This window comes from Somniosus microcephalus, chromosome 30 (genome assembly GCF_052327205.1).
Source record: "Somniosus microcephalus isolate GS21.2 chromosome 30, FLI_Smic_1.0, whole genome shotgun sequence".
NCBI lineage: Eukaryota > Metazoa > Chordata > Chondrichthyes > Squaliformes > Somniosidae > Somniosus > Somniosus microcephalus.
Window position 1 is genome coordinate 5,910,561 of NC_141016.1, and position 21,610 is coordinate 5,932,170.

At 45.1% G+C, this 21,610-nt stretch overlaps 1 protein-coding gene across 2 annotated transcripts in view; it reads right to left on the reverse strand.

Moving 5' to 3' along the window:
• Positions 1–21,610, reverse strand: part of pebp4 (phosphatidylethanolamine binding protein 4) — a 558,141-nt gene that overhangs the window by 384,580 nt on the left and 151,951 nt on the right. For both annotated transcript variants that reach the window (XM_085970915.1, XM_085970914.1), the window contains exon 4: positions 11,568–11,666. In XM_085970915.1, coding sequence (XP_085827041.1) covers positions 11,568–11,666 — 99 coding nt within the window. The remainder of the gene's footprint in view (positions 1–11,567; positions 11,667–21,610) is intronic.

Here is a 21,610-nt window from a genome sequence, read left to right on the forward strand (position 1 = left end):
TCTTCCCTTCCCATGGGCGGAAGAGAACTCCCCAGGAGATCAACACAGTCTGGTTGCACATTGCAGAGGAGGGCACAAACAGGGATGTGGTCAGGAGGACCTGGGTGCAGTGCCGCAAATGTTTCAATGTTCTCAGTAGATCATGAAATGTTAGTACAAAGCCACACTCAACCTCATCCTGCTGTGCCTCTCATCACATCCCCATCACTCTGCCTTCCCTACCCTACTCCTGCACATCCTTACTCACACCAACTTACCTTACACCTCCACCCATCCCTATCTATATTATCACATCCCCATCTCACTAGCCACCCCTCACACTTACCCTCATCCTAGTGCAATCATACCAACTAACAACACACAAGGGTAGGCACTTGGTTGTTTTATGCAATGTTCATGCAAAGTTTCTGTTAATGTGGTGTCAAACATTGAAACCTTAATTTTCAACACTGCATTCTTGGACAGATTTGTGGACACTTTGTAAGTGGCTTAGTGAGTTGCAGTGAATGGTGAGACATAACTGTACCCTCCGCAATGGTGATGAGTGTGAAAGGAATGGCTTGGACATTGTAGGGATGCTTTATGGTGTTGGTGTCGGGTGGTGCCAATCTGGTGCATGATGTGGCAGCCAGGGTGTACAGCGTCAAGTGAAGTAAATCTGGCCATGGTGTGGCCATCCCTGGCCTCCTGGGCAGCAATGTGGTCGGGTGCCGATACCCTGTGTCCTGTGCAGCATCAGTTGATTGTGGAGAAGGTTGGTGGTTTTGTTGGTGCTGCTGGTGTTGGGTCTGATCGTGGTGAGATTCTGAGGACCAAGGTGAGAGAGTATAAAGGGCACCTATGCTGATGGAATAGATGGCAGGTGAAGTAGAGATGACAGAAGCGACCTGTCAATGGTGAGAGGTGTAATGAGCTCAGACTGGATGGAGACTTGTGCAAAGACTTGCAGCATGGTGAATCTGTTGTGGAAATGCAGTAAGGAACAGCCTGTGGCTGAGGGAAGATTTCTCTGTAAGGTGGGAGTTTTACTTTACATTTGAAGCTGTCAAGTCAACAGCTGATTCAATGGCTATTCATCTCCCGCCTCAGCTTAACAGACATGATCCCCGAGCATCGAGGACTCTGTGGGCGAGCATGTAAAATCAAAAGGTGAGCTCAAATTCATTCTTAATGATCTCTGAACAAGGTCATAATTACCTGAATTGGGTCCCCCGCTGCTACGTGTCAGGTCTCCTCAGCGCTGACAGATCCGACATGCGTGAAAGGTGTGTGGCAGCGGGTTCACAGTGGGGTCCTGACCCACTAGGTGAAAAAAAACACTTTCGTACCCGACCCGCCACCTATCACGCCTGCTGGCCCCCTGGAAAATCTCGGTCAGAGTAAAAGTATAGGCAGAGTGGGTAAAATACCCAGAGTGCAGGATTAGCTGGTGGGAAGCAAGACGGCAAAATATGAGTTGAATTTTTTTCCCAACAATCTGATTGGTGTGTGGTGTGGTATCATATGGTGAGAATGTATCACCAGCCACGTTAAGATGTGCACTACAATACCATTAGTATACAATATTGCATTTGTACAAATACAAACACATGACTTTAATATATATAGATTCACAGCAGCTATAAACTGTATAGAAACAGAATAATCCTCGGTGCAGCAAGAAACTCTAAAAACACATATACAAAAAATGTTTCTTTCTTTTTGGTTCCAGAATTCTAACTCATTATATGTTAATTCGGTGAGTCACTCCAAAGTTCCAGGTGTGGTAACAGACATGGATAGTGTTGTAAACACAATATGTACAGGATATTTCTATGAAATGATTATCATATTATAGTAGTTTTCAGAGAAAATATTCACAGGAATAGAAATGGCCATATGTTCAATATGTTTCTTTTTTTTTAATACATTAATGAGCTACACTGAGTTAATCCATTTTAAAAATGGAAATATATTTTTCCCTTACTCTATTTCACTTCAATATTTTCTACGATTAATACAAACACTTTCGAATAAAATTCTGTATTCGTACACTGGGGCTCCAATACATTAAAATGTTGCATGGTTTTAATTATGGTTACCCATAATTTCACAAACAGTGGGTTTGCAATCATAGGGGACGATTTTCTCAGCCCCGAGGAGGTGAGTAAGGAGGCGCGACTGCCGGGAAAATGGCAGAATTTGGGGGTGGGTGGCAAACCCGCCCCCAACTCGCCTCCACGCCATCTTCCCAGGAGGCGAGTAGCCGTCCCGCGCCGGGTTCCGTCTCCTTGGAGGCGGGAAGGGATTAAAGCCTATTAACTGCCTGTTAACAGGTTGTTAACAGGCAGTTAATAGGATTATCCCGTTTTTGCCCTCACAAGTGCGGGCTTCCCGAAGGCTCCAAAACCCGCCAGGGTCACCGAGGCGAGTAGTGGGTCTGCGGGGTGCAAAAGTGTGGTGTGAAGCTAAGTGATGGGTGCAAGAGTGTAGAGGTGAGTATCTGAGGTAAGTCCTAAGAGTTTTTAAAAGTGTACTTACCTTTGTTTCTTCCTGCAGCCTTCAGCCGCTGTGGAGCCGGAGTCCCCAACATCTCCATTGTAGAGATCACAGACTGGCTGCTGCATCCTCCAATGCAACAGTCACCTGATTTCTGCAACGTAGAAAGGTTTGATGAGTCCAGAACACAAGGACTCATCAAACTACACAGAATGTCAGTGTTTGACAGCTTCACAGAGCTTCTTTCAAAAATTCTTGACAGATGACACATCATATGTTGACGTGCTCTGCAACTGGCTTCGCCCTAATTGGCCTGCTGAGCCCGCCAGGTGGGCTTAACAAGGTCAATCAGGGGAAAATCCCACTGGTTGGCCAGAGGCTGATGGAGGCGGGACTGAAACCCGACATGTGGGAGTCCCGCCTCCAAAAGCTTCCCATTGAGAAAATCACCCCCATAATTGTACCTGCGATGTCGGCTGCGATTTTGCCGGCCCTCAGAGGGCGGGTTCGGAGGCGGGTCAGCTGTTAAATTCAAAATGATTGACAGTGGGTCGGTAACCCGCCGTGAACCCGCCTCCATGCAAGTTTCCAAAGTGTCGCGTCTGTGATTTCAGAACAGACCCGACACCAAGCGGTGGGTGAGACAGTTAAGATAGTTAACTGCTTGTTAACTACTATTTTTCTATTTTCCCACATTTTTAATGGGGTTCCCGTCGTTCAGAGACCACGTCAGGTAAGCAGGTCAGGTTCTCTATGTCTCCCCATTGCTGTGAATAGGTAACAGCTGCGAAAGTGGTCTGAAAGCTACCATTTCACAGCTGGTCACTTTCCAATGTCAGAAGCTTGAGCCTTCAGGACTTGGAAGACACTTTTAAGCTGTATGCAGTTTGGAAGTGTTTGGAGTAAACTCTCTATCCATTGTCACCTCCTTGGAGCAAGCTCTTTCGCCATTGACAGCTCACTTCTGTCATCTCAACTTCAGCTGCATTGTATTCCAGCAACATTGGTGGCCTTGAAAAAATCTCACCTTGGTCCTCTGAATCCGTCCACAATCACCCCAACACCAACATCACCAGGCATACTAACATCACCAACAACAACACCAACCTTCTCCGCAATCACCTGATACTGCACAGGACACAGGGCATCAGCACCCGACCACAATGCTGCCCGGGAGGCCAGCGATAGCATCACCGTGGCCAGATTTACTTCATTTGAAGCTGTACACCCTGCTGCCACATGATGCACCAGGTTAACACCACCCCTCACCATCACCATAAAGCATTCCTACATTGACAAAGCCGTTCCTTTCACACTCATCACCATTGCGGGGGATACCGTTATATCTCGTCATTCACTGCAACTCACTAAGACACTGCCAAAGGTGAGCACAGATCTGTACAATTAGGCAAAGTGTTGAAAATAAAGATTTCAATGCTTGACAACACATTAACAGAAAATTTACATGAACATTGCATAAGACACCCAAGTGCCTACCCTTGTGTGTTGTTAGTTGGTATGATTGGACTAAGATGAGGGTGAGTGTGAGGCGTGGGATGGGGAAGTGATAATGTAGATAGAGAAGGATGGTTGGAGGTCAAGGTAAGTTGGTGTGAGTAAAGATGTGCAGGAGTATGGTAGGGAAGGCAGAGTTATGGGGATGTGATGAGTGGCACAGAAGGATGAGGTTGAATGTGGCTTTGCAGTAACATTTCATGATCTACTGAGATCATTGAAAGGTTTGCGTCACTGCAGCCAGGTACTCCCGACGACATCCCTGCGTTTGCCCTCCTGTGCAATGTGCAACCAGGTTGTGTTGATCTCCTGGGGAGGTCTCTACCAACCATAGGAAGGGAAGAGAACCTCCCTGCGTGCTGTGACTCCCTCCATAAGCATATGGAGGGAGTCATGGGAGAGCCTGGGTGCAGTCGTGCACCTTTGTACAATGCTTGTCAGTGTTTGCAGCACCTCAATGCTGCAGAACACTGACAGCACTACTGTCAAATTGAATGTGGCCCTGGTCCCTTTGAGGAAACCGGCTGATGACGTGTCATGAAATGATATCATCAGACCCGCTTCCTTTTAATATGCCGGGAACCCCGCAGGGCGGGCTTAACAAGCCCTATTAACGGAAAATCCTTTTGACAGAGCGGCTGCAGCCGGGAGTGGAACCAGAACTCGCCAACCAGCTATCCCACCGCAAACCTGCCTCCGCTGTAAAATCCAGCTCGTCGAGTCAATTTTTTTGAAAAATATAAATTATTTGGTGAATTCTGTTGAGTCTGTGTTTACAAGTGCAGTTATGATGAATAACAGGACACAGACAACAGAATTAAGTAAACAGGTCTTTAGTGATTGAGGGTCAAGGCGGGAACTGAGGTACACTTGCTCCGCAGGGTTTATATACCGGTGTGGTCACCACCGGTACTACAACGTACAGGAGCCATTAAAAAGTAGTCCATCACTTTAAGGTATCCTCTTAAGGTAGTACAGGTTACATACACTACAATTCCTCCCCTTTTAGCTTAACAGTGGACACCCCAATTAATACACTACATGAATAATATACATATATACAATTTACACACAAGAACTGTTCAAAGATTCAGTCTCTGAGGAGGCCTCCTGATCCGGCCCGGATAACGCTTTTCAGGGATCTCTGGTTCCCGTTGCTGGGGTGACTCATCCAATTGATCTCCTATGGATTCAACATCATCCAATACGTTCGAGTCTGAGGTAGATGCTACAGGCTCAATAAGTTCTTCAACTGGTGTCTCTGCCGTAGACATGGGGTCGACCCTTGTTCTCGATTCCACAAGTTGGTCAGCATGACGTCGTATTACGTTCTCTCCAACGTCTACCGTGTACATCAAAGGTCCCTGTCGTGCACAAGTTGTTCCAGGTTGCCATTTATCATCCCTATAGTCCCTGGCCATCACTGGTTGTCCTATTTCAAAACTATGAGTGGCCTTTTTATTTACATGCTGGAATTGCTTGTTTTCGACTTCCCGTCGCACATTGGGTTTTAACAAATCCAACCGGGACCGCAACCTTCTGTTATAGAACATTATGGCAGGGCTTTGATTTGTCACTGCATGCGTGGCGTTTCGATACGCCATTAGGAAATTGTCCACCTTGTGTTGTAGTGGAATATGATCTTCACTCATGGCCTTTATTGCCTTTTTGAACGTTTGTACAAATCTCTCGGCCAACCCATTTGTAGCCGGATGATATGGGGCAGATGTATAGTGTTTCACCCCATTCTTTTTCATGAATTTCTGGAATTCTTCTGACACGAACTGTGGTCCGTTGTCTGAACATATTTGCTCCGGCAATCCATTCCTTGCAAATATGGTTCTTAGAACTGCAATCGTCTTCTCAGAGGTAGTGGTCGACATCTTAATCACTTCTGGCCATTTAGAATGTGCGTCTACTGCTATCAAAAACATGGAATCCATGAATGGACCTGCAAAGTCGATATGCACACGTTGCCATGGGGCTGAAGGCCATTCCCACGGATGCAGCGGTGCAATTGGAGGTGCGTTCTGAACTTTTTGGCACCCTGAGCAGCTTTTAGTCAGATCCTCCATTTGTTCGTCTATACCTGGCCACCACACATAAGCCCTAGCAAGGCTTTTCATCTCGACTCCTCCCAGATGACCTTCGTGCAATTCTTTTAGAACTCTCTCCCTTAATTTAGGAGGAATAATCACCCTTGTTCCATACATCAATGTTCCTTGACATACGGACAGCTGTTCTCGTCTGGCTGAGAATGCTGGTAACAGTGGTTCGCCATGTGCTGGCCATCCCTTCACTGTCAAATCGTAGACCCGAGACAGTGTCGGGTCATTTCGGGTCTCTCTCTCAATACCCGCATTGGTGACTGGTAAGCATTCGATGATGGTCGAGTGAAATATCTCGACAGGGTCAACTGCCGGTGCCCCTTCCGCTGTAGGTAGTGGCAGGCGCGACAGCCCATCAGCATTACCATGCTGCTTTGTACCTTTGAACTCAATATCATACTGATGTGCCCCTAGGAAAAGGGACCATCTCTGAAGCCTCTGCGCCATCATTACCGGAACACCCTTCTTAGGGTTAAAAATGGAAACCAACGGCTGGTGATCTGTCAGCAGCGTAAACTTTTGGCCATGCAGGTAATGGTTAAATTTCTTAACTCCACACACGAGGCTGAGAGCCTCCCTATCTATCTGAGCATAATTGCGCTCAGCGGAGGTCAATGATCTGGATGCAAAAGCGACTGGCCTTTCCGAGCCATCTGGAAACTTATGTGAGAGCACTGCCCCGATACCATATGGAGATGCATCACAAGCTAAGCGAATAGGTAGCGTTGGGTTAAAGTGAGCCAACACTTCCTTAGAGGTGATCAATGCCTTGCTCTTTTGAAAAGCCCGCTTACAATCATCGCTCCACTTCCATGGTATTCCTGTTTGCAAAAGAGTGTTTAGTGGGTGTAACACCGTGGATAAATTTGGAAGAAACTTGTGGTAATAGTTAACCAACCCGAGGAACGACCTCAACTGGGATACATTTTCCGGTGCTGGAGCCTTGACTACAGCTTCGATCTTGTTAGGGGACTTATGGAGCCCCTCCTGGTCAATGACGTGGCCGCAGTACGAGATTCGCTTTTGAAAGAACTCGCATTTCTGGCGATTAGCTCTGAGCCCATATTCTTTCAATCTGATGAGCACCTGCTCCAAATTCGCGAGGTGATCATTATCGTTATCTCCTGTAATCAGGATGGCATCCAGGTAGCATTGTGTGCCTGGGATTCCCTGCAATACCTGCTCCATGGCCCTTTGCCAAATCGCTGGAGCCGATGCCAATCCAAAAAACAGCCTATTATACTGATATAAGCCCTTATGTGTGTTGATCGTGAGATACTGTCATGACGTTTCATCAACTTCCATCTGTAGGTACGCCTGCGCCAGGTCTATCTTGGTGAAGTGCTTTCCGCCAGACAGCGAAGCGAAGATATCTTCGATCCGCGGAAGCGGATATTGCACCGTGTGAAGAACTGGATTAACAGTGATCTTGAAATCGCCACAGATGCGAACCTTCCCAGGTTCCCCAGGCTTGTTGCTCAACGAACGCTTCATGACAGGAACAATGGGTGTAGCCCATTCGCTCCAGTCCACCTTCGACAGTATCCCTGGACGTTCTAGCCCTTCCAGCTCTGCTTCCACAGCAGGTCGTATTGCATAGGGCACCGGTCTGGCTTTGAAAAATTTTGGGTTTGCTTGTTCTTCAACCTTGATGGTTGCAGTAATTCCTTTCAGTGTTCCCAGTCCCTGTTGGAACACCTCCCTAGCATCGTCTAAGATTTTGGACAGTCGTTTAGGTTTGACGTCGTCCTCCTTACAGGCATCCACAGTCAGTGCTTTTATGGAATGCCAGTCCAATTTTATTCGCCTGATCCATTCCCGTCCTAGTGGTGGCGGACCTCCATCAGGTAACACGTACAAGTCCATTTTCTGACTTTCTTTACCATTGTAGACCACATTTACTTTTATTTTTCCTTTGGGGTATACTTTTTGCCCAGTGTATGTTTTCAATACAATCTTCGTATCCCTCAGGGGAAAATGCGAGAATAACCTTTTGTAGTCTTGCTTATTTATGACCGTTAATGCCGACCCTGTGTCCAGCTCCATCTTCACTTGGACTCCTGCTATCTGGAGCATGACCCAGATAGTTTGGTGGTCTGCTGTGTTACCCACATTATGTATTTTCAGACAACCCAGTTCCTTGCTGCTGGAGTCTGAATCCGTCTTCTGTTCATCCGAACTGTTCTCTGTCACCTTGTGTACTTTTTTGTACTTCTCCTGTGGTGACTTTTTGCTGCTGGTCTTCTTTCCTGACCGGCATACTCTCGCTATGTGACCAAGTTTGCCACATTGCCTGCATTCTTTGTTTTTGAACCAGCACTGGTTCTGGTCATGCGTTGTCCTTCCGCAACGATAGCACTTTACTGCGCCCAATGCCATTTCATTGGTGCTGAATTCCAGTGGCCTTTGCTGTATCTCTGCAGTGCCCCGTGCTGCTGCCTCGTGGGATGCTGCAATGCTGAAAGTTTTGTCCAGCATAAGGTCCTTTTCCTCTAGCAGTCGCTTCTGGGTTCCTTCCCTTAGGAGCCCACACACAAACTTATCTCTCAGTGCGTCTGCTAGTCCTGTTCCGAACTGGCAGTACTTTGCTAACTTGCGCAGTTCTGTTAGGAATTCAGCGTTGCTTTCTTCTTTATGTTGAATTCTTCTGTAGAATTTAAACCGTTCCGCTATCAACAGCGGTGTGGGGTTTAAATGCTCTTGCAGGATAGTAACAATATCCGCGAAACTCTTTTCTACCGGTTTGTCTGGGGTTACCAGGTTCCTTAATAACCCGTACGTCTTCGCACCCATCGAGTTTAATAGGGTTAGTGCTTTCTTATCATCCGGTACATCATTCGTACTACAGTAAACTTCGATGCGTTCCACATAAGTGGCCCAATCTTCCACATCGTTGTCGAAGGCAGTGATGTTACCCGTTTTCGACATCCTTGCTGAGTTTCTTCTTTCCCTTCGGATATTATTTAATATGATGACTTTTTAAAAATTAAAGATGACTGCTTTTCCCGCGCTTGGCGGCTTTTCCCGCGCTTGTCTTCTTGCCCTGCCGACTCAAGATGGCGATTTCCGCGCTGTTGCTGTCCACGCCTCCCAGCTGTCCTTCCTGCCTTTCTTTTCCCGTGTATACGCTTCCTTGCGCTGCTGCTCTTGTTGCCCCGCCGCTCCCGCGGTCCTTGAGGCAATAAAGCGCCTTCCTGGCTGCTGCGCGTCTCTGCCCCAATTGCAGTTTATTTTAAAACTGCTTTTCAGCGCTTCTTCTGCGCTGTTGCGCCGCCGCTCCCGCGGTCCTTGTGGCAATAAAGCGCCTTTCTGGCTGCTGCGCGTCTCTGCCCCGATTGCAGTCCGGCCCCTGACACCGGCTGTGGTCGTGTCCTCCGCCCTTTCTCTTTGTTTTTCCTCCCCTTCTCCCTCTGACAACTCGGCCGACTTCCCCCCCGTGCCGCTCGATCGGGCTTACCCGCCACTGTCGAAGAAGGGATGATCACTGCCTGTTGCTGATGTTGGACTTCGTGGCCAGAAGACCAAACCGGGTTCTCGATGGCCTCCCGTGCGATCCTCCTTGGAATGGACCCCAGAATCAGTACTGGGGGAGGTGATGCAAAACTGCCGCTAGGTACGATCAGACTCGTCGCCACTGTTGAGTCTGTGTTTACAAGTGCAGTTATGATGAATAACAGGACACAGACAACAGAAGTAAGTAAACAGGTCTTTAGTGATTGAGGGTCAAGGCGGGAACTGAGGTACACTTGCTCCGCAGGGTTTATATACCGGTGTGGTTACCACCGGTACTACAATGTACAGGAGTCATTAAAAAGTAGTCCATCACTTTAAGGTATCCTCTTAAGGTAGTACAGGTTACATACACTACAAATTCCCTTTTTTCATGCTCATCAAGGTGAGGGATGTCAATGCAGGAGAAGGAAACTCTCCACCTAAGTACAGCACAGTTACTCTGCCCAATAACATTCCTAAACCCCACCTACTGCAGAGCACAGAGAGTGATTTTTTTCCAATTGTCACACGAGCTTTATTACCTCTGACTAAAATTCCCAATTTAATGCCAGTTCATACTAAATTCTGGAAATGATCGGGGCGATTTTGCCAATGGGGGTGCATTGGAAGCAGGACTGCTGCTTGTCGGGTCGTTATCCCGCCTCCATCGACTTGTGGCCAACCCACGCTATTTTCCCTTGATTGACCTTGTTAAGCCCGCCCTGCGGGCTAAGCAGGCCGATTAAGGGGAAGCCGGTTACAGAAAATGTCAGCGTATGATGTTTCATCTGTTGACAGATGAATTGTCATCGGTTGACAGCTCTGTGAAACGGTCAAACACTGACATCCTATGTTGTTTGATGAGTCCTTATATTCAAGACCTGGCAAGATGGCACAGAGGTGGGTTGGGGGCAGGTTGGGCACCCGCCCCCAGATTCTGCCATTTTCCCGGCAGTCCCGCCTCCATACCCGCCTCCCCAGGGCTGGCAAGATCACGCCCTTTGTGTCAGGAACACACAGTCTCTACTTATTTCACTTAGAACCGCTAAGCAGGCAGAAAGATGTGGGTTTCATTCCACTGTCTTGCCCAGGTCCCAGAGGTGAAAGAACAGTCTGCCAGTTCACTGGACAGCTGAAGTTCTATAAAAAACATATAATTGGGGAAAAAAGGAACCAGTAGATTCAGTTCAAACACTATTTTTGTACCGTAGATCACCTCCACGAGGTTTTTTGTGATCCTTGTCAAATGAGCCTACAGTACTTTCTGATTACTTCTATTCCCACTGAATCCACAAGTTACTCTCCACTCTTATACAAAATGTAATTGTCACATCACTCCTCCACCACAGCACCTATAACAATCAACACCTTAAACCCATTCAGAATTACAATCAATGTCAAAGTCTCAATAACATCAGCAATGTCCACACCAAAATAAGTTTGATGATGTTATGTGATGCACAGAAAAGTAATAAATAAAACAATGCTGTAGGTAGGGTAAAGCTATATACTGTACTAAGGTTAAAAGTGCATGTATGGGCCAAACAGGGATGTTTCTCTAAATGCAAAGCCCAAAATCCAAGTTAATGCCCTTCCCCCTCCAGGATTAAAACCATAATTGTGATGCCATGCCTAATAGACCAGATCCGAGCATCTCAGTCTGCTGCAACACCTGATTATTAGAATTTTAACAATGATTATTTCTATCAGGTTTATTAACAGGAACACTCAAGGAGGTCTCACTTGTTATACAAGAGATAAATGTATCATACATAACAGGGAATACTGGGATCAGAATTTGTGCTGCTGGTTGAGAGTTCAGCACTCCATCAATGGAGCTATCATGCTGCTGTAAACAAATTAGTAAAAGCACAAGCATAAAAACGGATATCAAAAGCAAATTTTTTAAATGTGATGCACTGCATTGTGAGGAAGTTAATCACGCCTCGCAACTCATCATCAGACACTACTTACAGGTATGTTGGTCACCAACCAATGTCTCCAGTGACGGTATATAGGATTTTTCCTGTTAGGGGCATCAGGATCCACCATTATCAACACGTACGTCCTGTCCTGTTAGATAGATATGGTGGGACACATTTAGAAATATCGCGCTACATCAACACACCAACAATCACCATGTTACAATCATATGACTCAAACTGTAAAGATATCAGGATAGATCGGATCTTAATCTAAGATACAGGGCAAATATTTCACAAGCAAATGTTTGTTTTTAAATATGAATTCAACACACAGCAGATCACATCCTATGTTCTTGTAGCCAAAATCAAAGAAAATGAATGGGTGCAGATATTAGAATATTTATATCTTGCAATACCACCCACAGGATTTGGCTGTGGCCATCACAATTACTAATAAGCCTATCACCTCCCATCCCATATGAAGTTGTGGCCCAGGTTGTCTTCTTAACCCAGAATCTCACTTTCTCTCAACCTGTTCAATTTGAAAGTCAATCTTTTAAGTACCAAGAATATGGATAAATAAATAAACTGGTTTTCTAATAATCTAATTTTTCAATTCCAGGTTCAGTGTGACAAACAATGGTTTCAAAAATAATTATCCAACGTTCCTTCTGATCAAGTATAAGCCTGGTGTAGTTGCTTGTCCAAAGGAAGAATAATATTCCTGTCATTAAGGAGGTTATAATTATTTTGTTTGCTAAGATCCAAAAGATATTCTTTCTGGATAATACCATTTCTTTGTAAACACTTTGTTATGGTCTTTTTTGGTTAAGATTTTTATTTATGTCCGATATTTTAAATTGAGGCCTGCAAAAACATAAAATTGTGCATTTCTTTGCCTGTGTTCAAATGGGTCTGTAACCATGATTGATAACCAAAATGTTTCCAACACCACTGAAATTCAACAAATCAACAAAAACAAAAAAGCAGAGTTTGAATTTAAATCAGATTTCAGGAATAGTCAAAGAACCCACGTTTCAAGTTGGATCATGTCAACTTTTCCTTCCCTCCAGCCAGTGATAAAATGCCTATCTTACACTTGGAAAGACATCAAGCTGAAAAACAAGGGCTGTATGGACTGTGTGTGTGCAGCATCAGTGCATTTCTTCCTCTCTCTGATTCCCTTCTCCATGTTCCTGGTGGTTCTGATCTTTCAAAGGTGTTCTCAATCACGTCAACCCCACCCTTCCCTTATTCACTCTCCAACTGTGTGTGGATAGAAAAAGATGTATTTTCTTTCTTTTCAAGGTTGCTGACTGAGACATTGATACAGGTGAAAGAAATTGTTGCGAACGCCTCAAGCAGCAAGGATCAGAAAGCCATTTTTTCCAGCAGGAGGCAGAACTACAAAGTGTGTCAATGTTGGCTAATAAGTTCAAATACGATGCAGTCCCGAGAGCCAGCCAGTAACCACCTGATCAGGCATTCAGCCATTTGGTCTGCAATGCCACTTCTTATTATAATTTTCTTGTTTCACTGTCACTTGATCCATCATGATTATCATGAACAATCCAATCTAAGTTATCATAAAGAAACACGAAGTAAATAAGCCAGTTGACTGCTCCATTCTGGACTGTGAAAAACCATTTCATTTTGCTGAAATGGATCAACATTTTTGACTAACCTCCTGGAGATGTAAACAAATTAAAAGAGCATCTATAAAAGAGCATCCTCTACTGATAATATTAACTTTATAAAAATTTATATTTTGACGTTCATCAAAGTGAGGGATCAATACTGAAGATTTGAACATTCTTCCAATTTAGCATGAAGCAATCCAGACTGGGTTTATTACTGCCACATGTAGAGCAACTTGCACATCACAAGTCTCCCGATCTATTCAAGAGGGTCTTGGATCAGCTGCATCAACCCCAAATGCTGATGGTGCAGGCAAACTTATCAAATGCACTACTCCATGCTCCGTCTGGAGCATTGCTGAAACATCGGGATTAGGGCTGCCGCAGGATCCTCCCAAGAGACTTGTAACGTACAAAAAAGCTTCTTCTGCACTGCCAAAACAATGTACCTTAACCCTAAACACACAGGAACACTCCCTAAATGCACCAATAATAATGATTGCATTTCCCCACACCAACCATTTTATAATTTCTCTGACTGGATTGGCAATTTGTGCTGTAGACACATGCATATTTAGTCCAAGAATGCCTAAACTCATTTCACACAGAATCTCTGCAGAGCAGAACATTTTACTGTAATTCCATCAGTCCAGGTGGATTTCATCCTAGATCCCAGAACATAGCATGCTAACCTAGTCTCTAAGTATTTTGTTCCAAAATTCCCATTATCCGTTATGATTTTATTGTAATTGCCAGAGACCTCATGTGTAAATACAATGAGGCCATACTCCATGACAGAACCTCTCACCACTTATCACAAGGGAAAACATAAAAAATCATTTCATAAACATGTAACAGGAGAAGATGCAAGTCAGTGAGCTCTCTCTTGGTGTCCCTTAGGTTCCTCTGGATCTCTTTCCTATACACTGAATCACAGTATACTTCAAAATACACCAAAAAAAAGGGCCAAGAGTAAAGATTTCCCACTAGACCCCCCAAGGAAATAAATTCTGCCATTCAGCCCCTGAAGCCGGTTCCACCATTCACTTCGATCATGGCTGATCTCTATCTTAACTCCATTTACCTTCCTTAGTTCCATTCCCTTTGCCCTTGCCTAACAAAAATCAATCAATCTCAGATTTGAAATTTTCAACTTACCTAGCCACTGCAGCTTTTTGAGGGAGAGGTAGAGCAAGCCTTTGGCTTAGTGGTAGCATTCCCGTCTCCGAGTCAGAATCTGTAAAGTTTGAACCCCGCTCCAGACAGTCTTGGTGAGTGGAGGTTCTGAGGCTGTGAGTTTACCGGCGCTCAGAGGGCGGGTTTGGAGGCGGGTCGGGAGTAAAAATCAAAATGATTGATGGCGGGTTCCAAACCCGCTGCCATCCTGCCTCTACGCAACTTTGCAGAGTGTCGGGGCTGCAAGTCCCAATCAAACCAGACACCAAACAGTGGGAGAGGCACTTAAGGCAGTTAACAGTTTGTTAACTGCCTAGATAATGCCTGTTAAATCTCATCATTCATCAAGAAACGAATCATGAAATAACGCTGTACGGCCAGCTGGTGGCGCCGTCCAAGGAGTATAAATACTCGGGCGTCGGCCCCAGCTTTTCAAGGAACTAGTGAAGTACAACTAGACCTCCATGTTCTGAAACAAGTTGATTAAAGCCTTGCTTTAGCTCAAACCAAGTGCGGAGTGAGTTTTATTATGTCAATGCCTTTTTAACTGGCTGTTCCCATTTTAAGAAGTTTTCAGCGTGTTGCCAGTCGTGCGACAAACACACCAGCTGATTGTGCCGGGTTCAGCAAGGATCTGAATTGTTGACAGCTGCTCCTGCAGCATAAAAGCGGAGGTGCAACATGGCTGACTTTCAGATGAGAGAACTTTGTGCTTTGAGGTTTTGGAACATATTTTGCAGGACTTTTGAGCTTGTGAGTGTTTAAGCTAAGATCCATATGCACTGTGACCTCCTTGGAAGACCCTCTGGCCACATTGGCTGAGCGCTTATAACATCTCTTCCTCAACTGAGATATATACTAGCGGAATAGGAACCATTTATAACCTCTCATCCTGGTCCTCAGAATCGGAGGAAGAGCAGCCACAGCAGCAACAGAACCAGCCACAACAGTTGCAGCAACAACAGGAGCGCCAGGCTTCTCGTCAACTACCTGATGCTGCACAGGGCACAGGCCGTCAGCGCAGGGATGCACCTCGTCGCAGGACATACCCCCAACACAGGGTTTACAGGCAGAGGATGAGCTTCCTCAACATGAGTGAGCAGCACTGCCAAAGGAGGCTGAGACTTTCGCAAGAGGTAGTCGCTGACATCTGCACAATGCTGCACCGATGCCATCTTTGCAAAGGTGCACAATTACATCCACTTCTCCACAGATGAAGCAAGTGTAACTGCGCGTGCGGTTGGCTTTGCAAATATGGCAGGCTTCCCAAGGGTGCAGGGCATGTTAGACTGCATACATGTGGCCATTAGGACACCCCATCAGAACCCAGCTGTATTTGTCAACCGCAAGGGCTTCCACTTCCTTAACATCCAGCTGCTGTGTAACCACAGGAAGAACGTTATGCATGTTTGCGCCAAGTTCCCTGGCAGTTGCCATGACTCGTTCATCCTGTGGCAGTCTACTGTGCCTTAGCTCTTCAATCCGGTAAGACAACTTTCCGGATGGCTACTTGGAGACAAGGGCTATCCCCTGAAAAAGTGGCTAATGACACCGATGAGGAGGCCATCAAACAAAGCCACATTTCCATCGGAAGCATCATTGAGCAAACCATCGGCTTGCTCAAAATGTGATTCAGATGCCTTGACAGATCTGGTGGAGCCCTAAAGTACGCCCCAACCAGGGTCTCCAGAATCATCGTGGTCTGCTGTGCCCTGCACAACATCGCACAGCAGCATGGCTTAGCGCTGCCTGAGGAACAAGTGGCTCAGCCCACAGCCTCCTCGGAAGAGGAGGAGGAGGAGGCAGATGAGGGACGCCTTGCGGGGGCGGATGTGCCAATTCCACCAGCACGCAAGCACATTGCTGGCCGTGAGGCAAGGGAAGCACCTGTCCATGCCAGATTCACGTGATGTAACACTTCAACCACATATGGCTGGCCCAGTTAAATTAAAATCCTGATTTGGGAGCGACTGAAGCCGGCAGCGGGACCGGAAGCCGCCAAGCACTCAACCCGACTCCAATGCACCTCCGGTGGAAAAATTGCGGCCTGAATTCTGGGTTAACAACAGTAACAACTTATATTTATATAGCGCCTATAACGTAGTAAAATGTCCCAAGGCGCTTCACAGGAGCGTTATCAGACAAAATTTGACACCGAGCATCATAAGGAGATATTAGGGCAGATGACTAAAAGCTTGATCAAAAAGGTAGGTTTTAAGGAGCTTAGGTCTTAAAGGAGGAAAGAGAGGTAGAGAGGCGGATAGGTTTAGGGAGGGAATTGCAGAGCTTAAGACCTCGACATCCAATCGGCCTGTGAATCCTTCCACTATTTCACACTATTTTTCCAAGGGAAGAATATCGAGATATGAAAACAACAACTGTATAGGCCCAGCAAACTGTACACATTTTGTCTCACTTTTGAGTAGTAATCTTGATGATGCATGTATGGTAGCTATTTACACCGCATACATGTTGATCTGTGTGTGTGTGTATAAGAGTTAGCACATCTATTCATTTTTCAAATGTCAAACCTGGAATGTGTGTCCCTTTTTTGCACTATTTGTTCATATAGCAATACATGCAAGTACTATTTATGTAAAAAAAAAGCACAAATTCAGGCTAAACAACAGGGCATCTCTGGAAATTTTTTGCTTGTGCCAACAGCCTTTTGTTGGTCACAGGAATGATGCCCGGCTGCAACAGCTGAAAGGCCAACAATACAATTTCTTGTTAAATGACACACTCTTCAATTGAGAATAAGAATGTCTTCCTGCTGGTGAGAAAACAGCACTGGTATGGATTTGTGCTGCATGAAGTCTAAACATTTTGTGGGCACAACATATTGTGTTAGTAAAACTTCACAGTATTAATGACTGACTGCCGGCAATCTGCTAAACCATATGATGAGTTGATCATTTGACATAAAATAGTGTTAGCTTTGCCACTTTTCTGATAACAGGACTATACAAGACTGAGAACCTCTCTGTACGCACTATCCACAATGAATCACAGATTTCTCAGTTTGTATTTTTGGAAGTACCCTATACACAAACTAAAATTACCCTCAGCAGTATTCCCTAATGTATTGTAAAATCATGTGCATAAGTTACGCATCTTTTCATGTCTGCTAAACAGATTAGAGCAACTTACACTTGCTTGACATGTAACTGCCTTTTTGTTATAAAAAAAAGGAAGTGACTTTACACCAGATTTTAAAGCAGCAAGAAAGTATGAGGAAGGTTGTTGGGCATTTCAAGTCTGTTCTTTCTACAAAGCATGTGCAATCTACCCTATTGTGGGCTCTACCCCGATCAATGAACCATTTATCATCAATCACTACTTATCCCGAGGTGGTGGTAGTGGGCCTTCTTCTTGAACCGCTGCAGTCCTAATGCTGATGGTGCTCCCACAATGGTGTTAGGTAGGGAATGCCAGGATTTTGACCCACCAATGATGAAGAAACAGCAATATAATGTCCAAGTCAAGATGATGCGTGACTTGTAAATGATTGTGTTCCCATAACATTGCTGCTCTTGTCCTTCTGGGTTAGAGAGGTCACAGGAAAGAGACATGCTGTTGAAATAAGCTTGGTGAGTTGCTGCCACATGTCCTGTAGATTCTACATACTGCAGCCACAGTGCACCAATGATCAAGGAAGTTGAGAATGTTGAGTAAAATGGCAAAGAGTGCTGATCAAGCAAACTGCTCTGTCCAGGACGGTGTCAATGTTCTTCAGTATAGTTGTGGCAGCAATCCTTCACCCAAACATATAATTATGTAGAAAGAGTTAATTGGCACAGCTTCAACTTTTCCACAGATCCACTACTTTACAAGGAAAATCAATTATATTGGAACAAGAGTAAGGCATTCAGCCTCTTGAACCTGCTCCACTATTCAATGAGATCATGGCTGATTTGTACCTCTACTTCATTTACCTGCCTTTGCTCCATATCCCTTGACACGCTTATCAAACAAAAATCTACCTATCTCATTCTTGTAAGCTCCAATTGTCCGAGCATCCACAGTCTTTTGGGAGAGAGAGGTACAGATTTTTACTCCCTTTTGTGTGAAAAAATGCTTTCCGGTTTCACTCCTGAATGGTCCAGTTCTAATTTTAAGATTATGTTCCCTTGTTCTTGATTTCCTCACCAGAGGAAATAGTTTCTCCGTATCTAGCCTCTCGAATCCTTTTAACATTTTAAACACCTTGATCAGGTCACCGAATCTTTATACACAAGGGAATACAAGCCAAGTTTATGCAATTTATCCTCATAATTTAACCCCCTAAGCCCAGGTATCATTCTGGTGAATCTGCGCTGCACCCTGTCCAAGGCTAGTATATCCTTCCTGACGTGCGGTGCCCAAAATTGAACTCAGTACTCCAGATGGGGTCTGACCAAGGCTCTATACAACTGAAGCATAACTTCACCCCACTTTGTATTCCAGGCCCCTTGAGATAAAGGCCAACATCCCATTAGCCTTTTTGATTGCTTTTTGTACCTGTCTATGCGATTTTAATGATTTGTGAACTTGGATTCCCAAGTCTCTTTGTTCCTCTACCGTTTCTAGTTTCTCACATTTAGAAAATATTCCGATTTATCTTTCTTGGGTCCAAAGAGGATGACCTCACACTTGGCCATATTGAACTCCATTTGCCATAGTTTTGCCCGCTCACTTAATCTGTCTATTTCCCTTTGTTGCTTCCTGCTCCCATTTGCACTCCTTACTGTCCCTCCTAACTTAGGGTCATTCTTCTGATCTCTGGTCTTGTTTGAAACCTGTTAATTTTAATCCTGTTTCCTCTATTGACATAGGCCAAGTCAAGTAGACTGCTTATATCAACTTCATCTGTGCCTCACAGCATTTAAGGCTTAGATCATGACCTCCCATTGCTTTCAATAGAAGAAATAATGAGGTGGAAAAAAGTTAATGTACTGTGAATCCCTGAGTTAAGTGAGACTTGTAGTTTTGGACAAAAATGAGTTGCTACTTTTTCAAAAGAGAAAATCTGTATTTTTTTTCTCCCAAACACAAGTTCTTGGCTGAAATCGTCTATTAGTTGAGTTCCTGACCTCAGCCAGAGAAACCTGTCTGGAGAGATGACAAGCAGAGGCAAGATATTTCCCTTAAATGAGACAATATAATTTGAGTTACTCAAGCACAGAGGTATAAGTGGTTTCAGAAAAGTGCTGGCACCAGAGAGTTACACAACGAAGGTAATTCTTTGGGGGAAAAAGTATTTTTTTTTAACGAATGAGTTTCACTAAATGCAAAGTCACAGCAGTTTAACTTTATCCACACTTGGATTGCATTTTCCGAAGTAAATACTCTAAGACATGTTTATGCAAAAAATGAGTAGGGCTATTTTTCCAAAATCAGAACTTCTTAAACAAAAAAAGGTTAACCTTCTTTCCATTTCTACTTAGGTTAGTTACCAGTCTTTTAGCTCAAGTACAGTACAGCATGTTCTGTATTATTTTATTCAACTTAATCTCCTCTACAGTCAAATGCATCTGAAACTATCAAGTGCAATGAAAGATTGACAATAAAGAATGGTTTCCTTATGACAAAAACCTAAATAAAATTCAAGTGGAAATTAGTTTATTGTTTGCCAAGAGAAGATATGAAGAGGTCCTGGTGAACGTTATGATATAAAATATGGCATATACCTGAAATCAAGCCTGCCACATTTAAGTAAAACAAATGTGAAATAGCCATCAATTATTTTGCATCATCAAGGACATTAAATTAATGTAGCATTACGTGTCAGCCGTGGCTCAGTGGGTTGCACTCTTGCCTGGAGTGTGAAGGTTATGGGTTCAACTCCCACCCTAGAACCTTGAGCACAAAATCTAGGCTGACACCTCAGTGCAGTACTGAGTGCTACAGTATCAGAGGTGCCATCTTTTAGATGAGACGTTAAACCGAGGCCCCATCTGCCCTCTCAGGTGGATGTAAAAGATCCCATGGCACTATTTCAAAGAACAGGCGAGTTCTCCCCGGTATCCTGGCCAATGCTTATCCCTCAAATGGTCATTATCACATTGCTGTTTGTGGGACCTTGCTATGTGAAAATTGCTGCCTTGTTTCCTACATTTACAGCAGTGACTACGGCCGCGATTTTATCGGCACTGAGAGGGCGGATTTGGAGGCGAGTCAAGGGTTAAAATAGTTTTGACTGACAGCGGGATGCGATCCCGGCCTCAACCCGCTATCATGCCACTTTGCCAAATGCCGGCTCTGGGAATCCCGATCCGTCCTGCCACCAAGCGTCAGGAGAAGCCCTTAAGGCAGTTAACACCTTGTTAAATGCCTGGATAAGCCTATTTTAACAGCGGTTTTCGATTTTATAACATTTTCTGCGTGTTCCACGCCGTTCCCAAACCACGCCAGCTGATTGTGCCGGGTTCACCAAGTGCCTGACTTCTTGACAGCTGCAGCTCCAGCATAAAAACGGAGCTCTAACATGGCTGACTTACAGATGACATAACTTTGTTTTTTCAGGTCTTAGAAATCTTTTTGCAGGTCTACTTATCTTGTAAGTGGTGAAGCTGAGATCCATCTCCACTGTGACCTCCTGGGAAAACCCTCTCCCCACATTGACTGAGTGCTTATAGCTTCTATTCCTCAACTGAGATATCTACCAGCAGCATGGGAACCATTTATACCCTCTCATCCTGGTCCTCAGATTTGGAGGAAGAGCAGCCGCGGCAGCAGCAGGACCAGGCACAACAGCAGCAGCAACAACAGGAGTGCCAACCTCCTCCTCACCTGCTGCACAGGGCAGAGGGCGTCAGCGCAGGACTGCACGTCGCCGCACAAGATACCCCCAACACAGGGTTTACAGGCCGAGGATGAGCTTCCTCAATATGACTGAGCAGCAGTGCCAAAGGAGGCTGAGGCTTTGGCGAGGGGTGGTCACTGACATCTGCGCAATGCTGCAGCAACACCTGGAGTCCAGAGGAGTGGGTGGACACCCCTCACCAGTGGCTGTAAATGTCATCACCGCCCTCAATTTCTTTACTTCAGGGTCCTTTCAGGGCTCATCAGCAGACATCAGCGGCACCTCCCAGTCGGCTGCACACACTTGCATCATGCAGGTTACCGATGCCCTCTTTGCAAAGGCGTACAATTACATCCACTTCTCCATGGATGAGGCAAGTGTAACCGAGCGTGCGTTTGGCTTTGCAAATATGGCAGGCTTGCCAAGGGTGCAGGGCATCGTAGACTGCACACACGGGTCCATTAGGGTATCCCATCACAACCCAATTGTATTTGT